The 11,947-nt window shown below is 38.5% G+C and overlaps 1 protein-coding gene across 6 annotated transcripts in view; it reads left to right on the plus strand.

Annotated features, from left to right (window-relative positions):
- The window catches only part of LNPK (lunapark, ER junction formation factor), a 54,185-nt gene extending 48,042 nt beyond the window's left edge, over positions 1–6,143 (plus strand). For 5 of the 6 annotated variants that reach the window (XM_060779451.2, XM_067471398.1, XM_060779459.2 and 2 more), the window contains exons 12-13: positions 474–644; positions 5,206–6,143. In XM_060779451.2, coding sequence (XP_060635434.2) covers positions 474–644; positions 5,206–5,399 — 365 coding nt within the window. In that variant the 3' untranslated portion in view covers positions 5,400–6,143. Of the gene's footprint in view, positions 1–473; positions 645–2,958; positions 2,997–5,205 lie in introns of all 6 variants that reach the window. The other variant, XM_067471404.1, reaches the window with a different exon arrangement.
- The last annotated feature ends 5,804 nt before the right edge of the window (positions 6,144–11,947 follow it).

Genomic DNA, 11,947 nt, shown 5'->3' on the forward strand with positions numbered 1-11,947 from the left:
CTAAAACAGTAGTTCCCAACCTTTTTTTGACCAGAGACCACTTTAACCATGGACCATTCTCCAACATTAGTACCAGAATGGTTACAAATCAGTTTTAGTCAACTTTAGAATTGGTTTGGTTATTTGTGGTGCTGATTCAGAAAATTGCATTGGATAGACCACATCAGCTCTTGTTTCTAATACAGAACACATGTCGTCCATTAGTCACCATCTGCTCACCCATAGAAAACCATATTTAATAAGCCTCAGCACTATAAGAGGGTTTTGAGAGACCAGTCACTCTTGTTGCAATGGTGTAGTAACGGTGAGGCCATGGACCATATTTTAGTTCTTGCAGACCACTAGTGGTCCACAGACCATAGGTTGGGAACCACTCGTCTAAATGGACAGTGAGCATAGGTTGAAGCATTTGTACACTGACATTAATTGATGACTGAACTTACAGGGTATTCATTTATCAAACTTTTGTGCAGCATTTAGATGTGCCTATTGCTTTTTCCTGAACCCTGCAAGAAAAACCAGACCACAAGCTCCACGACTCCCAGATTTCAGTTCTGAAAAGAAGCAGCCTGCTGAAGCTGAGATCCTGCCTGAATCACCACAGTCAGAGGAGGAGAAGTTACAAGAGACTGAAATAACTGAAGGTTTGTATGACTCCTCTACATTTTGCTTGATGTAAGGCTCTGAAGGATCCTGACCCCCAATGGCTCTTTATTAATTTACTAAGTCATGACATAATGTGATCCAAGCATTATTGCTCATGACTAGAGTCAACGACAGTGCATTGGCACGGGAAGAAAAATCTCCTTTCCTCTTGATTTTTGAGAACGATTTCTTGGATCAACCTTGTGATTTGTTTTGCCACATTTGTTCTTACTTTGCATGATTGTATTGTGTGGCTCCTTATCCATGGGGAGTATGGGGAACACACGCTCTACACCTCACCACCATGGATATCTGAAAACAATGGATAATAGTGAACCCTATATTGTAACTATACCTGGGATGGTAGCATACTGTAGAATTGAACTGGAGAACCTAGAGACCTAGAAATATTTTCTTGGGGGAGTATTTTTTGGAGTGTGGATAAGTGAAACTGAATATTTTATCTGTGGATAAGGGTGTCATTCTATATTTTGGGTTTTTTTAAAGCTATAAAAGAACTCCATATCACTCTTGATTTGTAAACTGAATTCTTCTCTTGCCACCTAGCAAAATTAATATTTCCTTTAATTTCTTTCTGTATCTAACCATGGCTCCACTGATAAACTACATTTATATCAATATTAGCTTGTATGCTCTACAATTAAGGGATGTGGGCCCCAGAGTGGTTCAATTTCATTGTTTTCAGCAGGTCATTGAGTTGAGGTGGAGTTGAAGTTCCTGCCTTTGTTTGTTATGTTGGGTTGGCTGTTTTCCTGAGGGCAGGAAAATCTCATAAAACTGACTTGTTTAAAAAGGGGGCAGTTCAAAGGCAAATTGTCAGATTTAATTTAACAAAGTTCCTTTTGGGATGTTTTATAGGCAAACAAATACAGCAAGCATCTTATATTCAGTGGACAAGAACATACAACATTCTAAGAATATAATGTAAAATGCTGTTTTAATATTTAATGCTCCATTTAAGAACATAGAATGAAGATATCTGTAGGTCACATAATGTAGGATTCAGGGCAGTTTTTTTAAAATGTCTATTGAGAGTATACCCAACCAAGATCTTAGACTTAATTGTGTTTAGTTGAAGGAATCGAACAGGCTGTGTGGGGTGATGTTGTTCAAATAACGTTTGTAACATTTTATGTCGCTGATGCAGATTATTGGTTTTGCTCTTGTATTTGTCCTGAAAGACAGCTTTGGTTTTTTTCAAATGCATGTCACCTTTTTGTGTGGTTACAGGTTTCCAAGGCATGTTTTAAGGAAACAAAATATTGTACCATAACAAACTGCAGGGGGATATTCCATTCTTTAAGTCACTTGAATGAGGAGAGGTTTCAAGGCACCCTCAAAACTAGCCCCAGACCCAGACATACACTTTGGAGCAGGTTTTGGGTGATGCTGAGAAATGCAAGGAGGAGGGGAGGGCAGGGGATGGGATGGGAAGAAATGTCCTGTCATGGCTACCAATGCATGGTTGGAGGTAGACTACGGAAACTCCTAGAATTGAAATCAAAGAATAATTGGCAGCAATTTAACATAGCAGCCTCCAGCAGATGCAGCTATCTATTGACAGTAACTGGGGTGTCCTAGTTACAGTCTTAGATTGGGACTTGATAGGTTCAAGTTCAGATCTCATAGTGAGACTCTCTGGGTGCCCTTGGGCCAGGCATCCTACTTCAAAGGATTGTTATGAAGATAAAAGTGGGGGATTGGAGAACCACATCTGTTGCCTTGAGATCATTGGAGGAAAACGGGGATAATATCAATAAAATCATTCTTCACTAAAAGTTTCACCATTGGCATTGTTTGCATATTTAAGTACTTATAGAAAAAAAGCATTATGAAATCATGCATCTTATGGAAAGACAAACAATTTTGAAGGGGTTGGGTGTCACAATAACATTTTTCTGTCCACAAACATACAATATTGAATTAGTTACAATGGCAGTGTGTGAAAGACGCTTTTTAAAAGCTATGAATTTAAGTATCTGCTCTTACGTTCCCAATTTTCCAATGAAAACAGGAGTTTTACTCCTTTAAAACCAAGATGCATCCTTTGTTTGAGCCAGATTGCATTTCTTTGAAGCCACCTTCATTTTACACAGAAACATAGCTGCTTAACTAGTGGAAGCATTCTTAATCCACATTACCCTTCTTCACTTAAAGCCTTCAGTTCTGCATGCCTTATGTACCCATGTCAGTAGCAAAATAGACTTTTCTGGATGTTTTTTTTGCTGGCTAAATAGCAATTAAAGTCATCTTGCTCATGGTGTAACTTAGCCACTATTTTTTGACCTGCAGGGAACTGGAAGAAACAAGATGGCATTGAGAACTCCTAGGTAATCCCTGTACAACTGGGATCCCAATGTTGGCTGATGCCTTACACTGTAGTCTTAATTAGTATATTTATCCAGCCGTGTTCAGGAGGAAGAGTTAAGGTCCCATGAGGAGATTAGTTAATCTCTGTCTCTCATACCCATTATGCTCCTATTTCAGATTGATATCAAACAGTCACATTGTGTGGAAAAAATATATAAAGCTAGCTGTTCATGGGGTGAGAGGTTTTATGCATTTGTCAATTATTCATTTCTGGACAGTTTTAGTAGAAAAGTAATTTATATGAAAATAGTTTTTAAACATTTGTTAAAAACTGGCAAAACAAAATGGTTAAAAATTCATTTTTTCATATAAAAAAGGTTTTATGCTAAAAGTAATATATTTTGCTCAAAAATATAACATGAGGCAAATGACATTTTTGCAAATAAGTACACCAAATTCAAAAGAATAATTGTAAAATGTGTAAAATGTCTTGAAATATATCCAGACACACTGAGAAACCTTTTCCATTTGGAGATAAGAGAAGTTGTGAATATTCTTTATGTCTCTTGCCAGAAGACAGTTTTTAGTCACTTAACCAAGGCTGCGTGTAGGACTTGCTCAGACTTGAAATGAAATTTCAAATTTTACATATATTTCAAAATTGGTTCTAAACATGTTACTTTTTTCTGAAATGCCCCAGAAATACATGTGTAGAATTCCTTGTCCTCATCCCCTTAGCAACATGTTGTGTTTAAAAGTAGTATTGTGCCCTCAGAGCACCTTGGAAGGAAGCTGCTAGTACCAAATTGGCCTCAATTTTGCTGGTTGATGGGCACCATCAGATTTTCCACTTTGTCCCTGAGATACTTGCATTTGTGTGTAACTGTAAGGAAAGGTTCATGAGAACAAAACCAGAAGGACTGTTTTGGGTAGAGCAGAGAAGTACTCAAAATGTTCCTTCTTACAACTGGATTAGGTTTCATGATTAATTTTTTTATTAAGACAGATTAAAACAAAACCTTCATACAAGCCTACAAAAAACAAAGCATAATCAACAACAAAATATTAAAATACCTTTTCTAGAATACTACTACTACCCTAAACATAATACTATCCTAAACATTTCAAAAAAACAACAACAATAAGTACAAACTATAAAAAAAAATCTACGTTCTCTGTCTGGTGGTTATCTTCTCTCAGTTTTCAACATCCATTTAGTGAAAAAGAACCATCAGTACATCCTTTCCCCCACATAATAATACAGTTATATTTTAAAAAACCTAGTGATTGAGATTTGGCCCAATCTTTGCTAGAGGAACACAATAAATGGCCCCCAGTCTTTCTTAAAGTTAGTTAGAGATTTCACCTGTATCAATGTAGTGAGTTTATCAATTTCTGCAAGTTTGCTTATTTTCATAAGCTAATCGTCTTGTGATGGAATCATTGAGTCTTTCCAACTTTGAGCATAGGTAACCCTTGCTGCTGTTATCTTGTATAGCAGTAACAGCAACAGCCCAAGATGGTGCAGAGGGTTAAACCCCGGTGCCGGCAGGACTGAAGACCGACAGCTCGCAGGTTCGAATTCAGGGAAAGGCGGATAAGCTCCCTCTATCAGCTCCAGCTCCTCATGCAGGGACATGAGAGAAGCCTCCCACAAGGATGATAAAATATCAAAATCATCCGGGCGTCCCCTGGGCAGCGTCCTTGCAGACGGCCAATTCTCCCACACCAGAAGCGACTTGCAGTTTCTCAAGTCACTCCTGACACGACAAAAAAACAAAAACAAAACAGTAATAAAAATTTCTATCAAGTTGTTCATCTAACATCCCAACAATTGGATTAGGTTACAAGACAATTCATGCAGGACACAGTCACAGTGCTAAGCCATAGCTGGGAGCAGCTGTAGCAGTAGTTGATACTGGCCAAAATTGGCACCTGTTCCAGATAAGGATTTTCCCCTCCTTTATACTAAAACCACAATGAAAGACAACTTTCTGCCCTTCCATTTAACATTGCCCATTTCTTTACAGCTTATTTTCTAAACCTCACTTAGAAATCTAGTGAAATTTTCCAGTTGTAGATAATTATCCAGTTGTAGATAGTCTGTATTGCTTTCAAAAGCTGTGGAAAGGTTTGAAAAAAGTATGTTGACAAATTTTAGAGTTTTACTGCTAAGTTAATTCTATGGAAATCATATCATTGGTAATCAAATATCTGTGTGTCTTGCAGAACATATAGATGAAGCCATCCCACCTCCTGAAGCAGACGTGGAAAAGGTTGAAGCTTTGATTACTGAAGAACATAGTGTTGATGTAATTGGAGCAGAAGAGATAGAACAGCTAACCAGTGAAACTAAAACTGGAGTTATAAACACAGAATCTGTTCCGGATGACCAAAGGGAAGAACCTGTAGTGGAAAAATAAGTGCCTGATAAATTTTTTAAAGCAATATTCTTTCAGTTGTTACAAGTGGGTTGCTTTTGGGCATTGATATGTCTTCACTCTCACAAGCGCCAACTGCCACTCCCACTGTTAATTTAAAGCTATGTGCACAAGAAATATTGTGTTGCAAGACTGTGTTTGCTTTGGTGACCTAAAACACTTCAGAATGTGCAGCTATTCAAGCAAGGGTATCCTTACCTTTTGTTTTGGAAACTTTTTTTAAAAAGTTAACATGCTTAACAGAGTATTTTTCATAAGAGTGATCTAAAAATGTAGTATTATTTGATCGTTGAACAAACAAGTGCTGTAAATGGCCCGAACGTGTGTAATTCTTGGTTGAATAACATTTAGGGTTTGGGGTTTTTGTATAATATTTAGGCATTGAATACATTTTAAGTATCTAGATGTTTACAGGAGAAAAGATATTTAGGTATGCAGTACAAAAGTGTCATCACAATTAAAACTTAAGCCACTTTTTATCCTTTTATTTTTTGAGGGAATGCATTTGAGGGGTACGTTTTGTCCTTTTTGGAGCTATATACATAACAGATGTGCTAAAGGCATGTGAAATAGAAATAGGTTGTGTTTACATGAAGCGTAGGAATATCTGCACTTGATTGTACTTGAATACTGAACATTTATTTATACCTGTACGATAATGACTGAATAGATGAATTTTGTGTATTTTGTTAAAGGAGAAATAAAGACTACGTAGCATTAAGTGTTCATTTTGCATATTTTCATAATTGCCTCAAGAGTCCAACTACACCAGATGTTGGAAAACACTGGAAGTTGTTCAGCTGCAACTTCCAGTAGCGCCCGCCAACATAGAGTTGGAAAAAGCTGAGAGTTTGGCAATATCTGGAAAGCAGCACAGTTTCCACACAGTACAGTTACGATTAAAACCATTTTTAATTTTGTGAAAGTCCTTCAAGGATAAAATCAGTATAGGAAAGCCTAATTTTAAGAGATAACATTCAACATTCATATACATCAGGCATGGACAAACTTTGGCCCTCCAGGTGTTCTGGACTTCAACTCCCACAATTCGTAATGACCGGGAGTTGAAATCCAAACACCTGGAGGGCCAAAATTTGCCCATGCCTGATATACATGTTATTTTTTTGTGATTCTCTAGCATCATTTTTTATGTTTGGTAATACACACTGGGTATGTGATTTCTTTATTTTTTAATGTCCCTAGACTTACCCAGTACAGCATGAAACCTCTTTTATATAAACTTATACCAGATAATCATCTGAAGGTATAGAGCATTAAGTTAAGATAGTAATGATAAGCAGATCCCAGCCTAGACAATGCCACCTCAGAGACTTTTGGAACACCATGTAAAATGATTGAGGTTTTCTTTTGAAGAGAAAAGCAGAATAAAAAGTAATGTGCTTGATTTTCAAAATACAGCTTGAGTAGTGTTTCATTTTTTTTTTGGATTTTTAGAATACTTGCATTTACATAATGGAATTAAACCCAAGACTAAACATGAAATTCATGCATGTTTCATCTATACATAACCTTGAAGGCATTTTTATACACACTATTTTTTTTTATAATTTTGTGCATTAAGAAAAACTCCTTTAGCAGATATGCTAACGACTGTGGGCAGAAGTTACACTAATTTTGTTGTGTGCATGCTAAAGCACTAATCCACCATGCATGCTTCTTCCTTGGCACCCCACCGTAGACAGGCAAACAGTGCTGGTTGCTAAGGGATTATGTAACACCTCAGAGACTAAAGCATTTTCCACACAGCTGTATAAAATTCACATTGAACTGGAATATATGGCAGTGTGGACTCAGGTAATCTAGTTCAAAGCAGATACTGTGAATTATCTGCCTTTATATTCTGGGTTTATGACTCTGTGGAAGGGCCCTAATGGAGAATGATGCATCTCTTGAAGTAAACTTAGGGCCATATAACCCAGAATATCAAGACAGAATATCTCACAATATCTGCTTTGAACTGGGTTATCTGAGTCCATGCTGCCATATAGTCCAATTCAAAGCAGAAAATGTGGGATTTTATTCAGCTGTGTAGAAGGGGCCTTAGTCTACGAAAGTTTATGCTATCAACTTTGTTTTCTCACTTAGTCTCCAAGGTACTACAAGAATCTTTTGCATACTGATATTCCAAACGAATATAGCTATGGCTTTGAATTTACTAAAATGCCACATGCTTCCCGTGATAGTGGTGTTATTGTTGATTTCTGCTGGGATAATACAGGGTTAGTCAAAATGCATAGGCCAATAAGCCATTCAATTGAATGGCTTATTGGCCTATGCATTTTGACTAACCCTGTATAATTATAAGTTTTCTACCTAGGAATAGGTATTGCTTTCCCCCTTCAGAAACATGATAGAGTTCTAGTTTTACATTGTTTTTTTATCAATGGCATTGAATTGTTGCCAACACTGTGAACTGCCCTGTTTCTCCTTTGGGGCTGAGAAGGGAGGTATACAAATACCAATAATAATAATAATAATAATAATAATAATAATAATAATAATAAGAAGAAGAAGAAGAAGAAGAAGAAGACTACAAACAGAGGCACAACTCTGTGGCCCAAATGATTCCTTGGAACTTACGTCACAAGTATCACCTGCCAGTAGTAAAGAACTGGTGAGATCATAAACCAGAAAAAGTAGTGGAAAATGAACACAAAAATGCTGTGGGAGTTTTGAATCCAGACTGACAAAGTTTTGGAACACAATATGCCATCATGATTGTGGAAAAGAAAAAAGTTTGAATTATTGATGTCACCATACCGGGTGACAGCTGTATTGAGGAAAAACAACGGGAAGAACTCAGCTGCTATCAAGACCTCAAAATCAAACTGCAAAGGCTCTGGCATAAACCAGTCCAGGTGGTCCCAGTGGTCATCGGCACACTGGGTGCTGTGCCAAAAGATCTCAGCTGGCATTTGGAAACAATAAACATTGACAAAATCACAATCTGTCAACTGCAAAAGGCCACCTTACTTGGATCTGCCCGCATCATTCGAAAATGCATCACACAGTCATAGATGCTTGGGAAGTGTTCGACTTGTGATTTTGTGATACGAAATCCAGCATATAGATCTCGTTTGCTGTGACATACTGTGTTTTTGTGTCAGAATAATAATAATAATAATAATAATAATAATAATAAGCCATAAATAGGCCTCTGATTACCATGGCAATTGTGGAGGTTATGGTTAGATAGCCTGCAAAATTGCAGGATAGCTCTATGTGCCTCAGCTGTAGGGAGGAAACTCGCAAGCAAACTTTACATCTAAACCCACTTTACGACAAAAATATGGAATATTTGGACTTTCAGATAGCATTGGCCTGCCAATCCTATTAACCTTAGACAACATGGACAAAGAAATTGCAAATAACATTTGGAGGCCCAGGTGTTTCCCATCCCTAAATGTGGTATCCCCATGTGTCCGCCCTTGCACAGAGCTTGGAAAAGTTGAACTATGATTCCCCATGGGTCATGCTGACGGGCAGCATCTGGGAACTGTAATCCAAAAAAGGCCATTTCCTAAACTCTGCCCCAGGTCCTGTTAGAATGGATAGGTCACAGCATTTAGCAACAGTGTCTATCATGTCATATGTCACTTTTGAGCCAGGGTTTCTAGTCATGGTGGTCCCCCCCCCCCCCCTTTGCTGTCAAGATTGGTTCAGTTCATCAGGCCTCCCCGACTACCTCTTCCTAAGCAGCTTCTGATGGCACCAAAGAGAGATTGAGAAAGTGGCAGGACGAGAGGGAATTCCTTCCATCTGCTCCACCAGCAACAGCATTGTTGCCATCAGATCTCAGCTCAGCTGCCAAGGGTAAGGCTGGCTCTTGCTGTATATTAGCACATGTTACAAACTTCATTTAGGAGTAATCAGTTTAGAGCAATCTAAATAAACTATATTTGATGCCTCTGCTCAGCGCAAACCATCTGAAGGAAATGTTCTGCTTTTGAAATTTCATGTATTTACCAAAAACAAAACCCAATCAACTTTGTGCAGCCTTGGGAAAAAGGAAGACCGTTGAAGACAGCAGTATAATTGATTTGATGAAAATAACAGTATCCCCGTAAAAGAGAAAGAGCAAAGTAATTGTTTCAGATCGTAAGGTCTCTGAACAGGGACTGTATCACTTTCATATTCTTTACACTTGTTTGAGTTAAATATGAAATAGTAACGGGGTAATAGTTATTGTATAAGCAGTGAGGAATCCCTCCAATGTGTATGCAATTAACTCCTATCCAGTCCTCTAGGTTTTATATCTAGAATGAATAGTGTCATAAATCCCAGAGTAGTACAGCCAATATCACTGTTATTCCACAATACTGAGGCCCCTGCTACACAGCTGAATAAAATCCCACATTATCTGCTTTGAACTGGAATATATGGCAGTGTGGACTCAGATAACCCAGGTCAAGGCAGATATTGTGGGATTTTCTGCCTTGATATTCTGGGTTATATGGCTGTGTGGAAGGACCCAGAATCACGATTCTTAAGACTTGCATCAGATATTTGCCTGGTTTCCATTTTTGTGTGGAAATGAACAATTCAGGGTTGGAGGTGCAAATTTCTTCCCACACCCAGATTATCTGAATATTGTTTGTCTGGTCTTTTTTGGCCATTGTTGCCTCTCCATCCTTTCTTCTCCTTATTCTTGGATTAGTCAACACATCACTGCCACCCCTCCTGAAACTATATAGTGCAGTGGTTCTCAACCTTCCTAACACTGCGACCCCTTAATACAGTTCCTCATGTCGTGGTGACCACCAACCATAAAATTATTTTTGTTGCTACTTCATAACTGTAATTTTGCTACTATTATGATTCGTAATGTAAATATGCAGGATGCATTTTCATTAACTGGACTAAATTTGGCACAAATACCGGATACACCCAAATTTGGGGATTGATTTTGTCATTTGAGAATTGTGGTTGCTGGGATTTATAGTTCACCTACGATCAAAGAGCATTCTGAACTCCTCTAACGATGGAATTGAACCAAACTTGGCACATAGAACTCCCATGACCAACAGGAAATACTGGAAGGGTTTGGTGGGCATTGATCTTGAGTTTTGGAGTTGTAGTTCACCTACATCCAGAGAGCACTGTGGACTCAAACAATGATCTGACCTCCAACCATACTCAATACACCCAAGTGTGAACACTGGTAAAGTTTGGGAAAAACAGATCTTGACATTTGAGAGTTGAACCCCACCAACGATGAAATTGGGCCAAACTTCCCACACAGAACTCCCATGACCAACAGAAAATACTGTGTTTACTGGTGATCTTTGGCAATCTCTCTTACACCCCCTTGCAACCCCTCCCCCAGCGGTCCCGACCCCCAGGTTGAGAAACACTGATATAGTGAATGGGATAATGTCAACAATTCAATATGGTCAATCTGATTTGGAATATCAATTTCAGTAAGTGAACATATTTTCAGAGGTGGCAAATATGTTCACTTGCTGAAATATAGAAAAAAAGAATTTATCTGAGCCATCTTCATGTTTGGAAGATATCCCTCCTGTTCTGGGAGGATTTACAGTCGAAGTGCAGTGGAAATGAGCCATTGTAAGAACTAGACGATCAAGTGTTCCCTTTCTCCACAATGCTGGTTTATTTTTGGATAAGCTATAGAAGAGTACTAGGATGAGATTTCATGTTAAAGACCTAATGCTATCTGATACCCTAGAACCTGTGCTGCTGTCATTCTAAATAGTTCCCCAATAGGGCATGAATCGTCTGGGGTCGAGGGAAACCTGGGTGTTTCTTCTCAGAGAAGGAACTAAGATCAGAATTCTCTGTCCCAATGTCACATTTTTACAATTAAGACCTCTCACTATCCTAATATACAGCTAGGTACATTTGGAGGGAAGCGACATTTTTCTGTAGTTTGGATTTAATTAGAGCTAAATCATTTCTTTTAAAATGTGAAAAAGAAAACAGGAAAATTGGCCATTTCCCTTCAGAACTGGTAATCAAATATTAATAGAATAGTTAATAACTTTGGTGATAGGAAAAAAAACTCGTTCTTTTAAAGTCCCTTCAATTTATCATTCTCCCTTTGAATTGTCGAAGGCTTTCATGGCTGGGATCCCCGGGTTTTTGTAGGTTGTAGGTTTTTTTGAGTTGTATGACCATGTTCTAGAAGCATTCTCTCCTGACGTTTTGCCTGCATCTATGGCAGGCATCCTCTGAGGTGCCTGCCACAGATGCAGGCAAAACGTCAGGAGAGAATGCTTCTAGAACATGGTCATACAGCCCAAAAAAACCTACCACAAGCCATTCTCCCTTTCCCATTTCCTTTCCTTTCTGCCTCCTCTCCATCATGGTTGCCTCAGCCCGTCTGTCCCTTCTACCCTTCTCATTTTGTTTTTACCAATTATCCTGCCATTTTTCTGTTTCTTTGTGTAACATTCTCCAGAAGGGGCAGGAGGTGGGCCCAGATCCACCACATTCAGGCATGTAGCCCCCCCCCCCCGAAATTCTCATGGTGGTTCGCGAAAAGGCCT

The sequence above is a fragment of the Anolis sagrei genome, chromosome 1 (assembly GCF_037176765.1).
Source record: "Anolis sagrei isolate rAnoSag1 chromosome 1, rAnoSag1.mat, whole genome shotgun sequence".
Taxonomy (NCBI): domain Eukaryota; kingdom Metazoa; phylum Chordata; class Lepidosauria; order Squamata; family Dactyloidae; genus Anolis; species Anolis sagrei.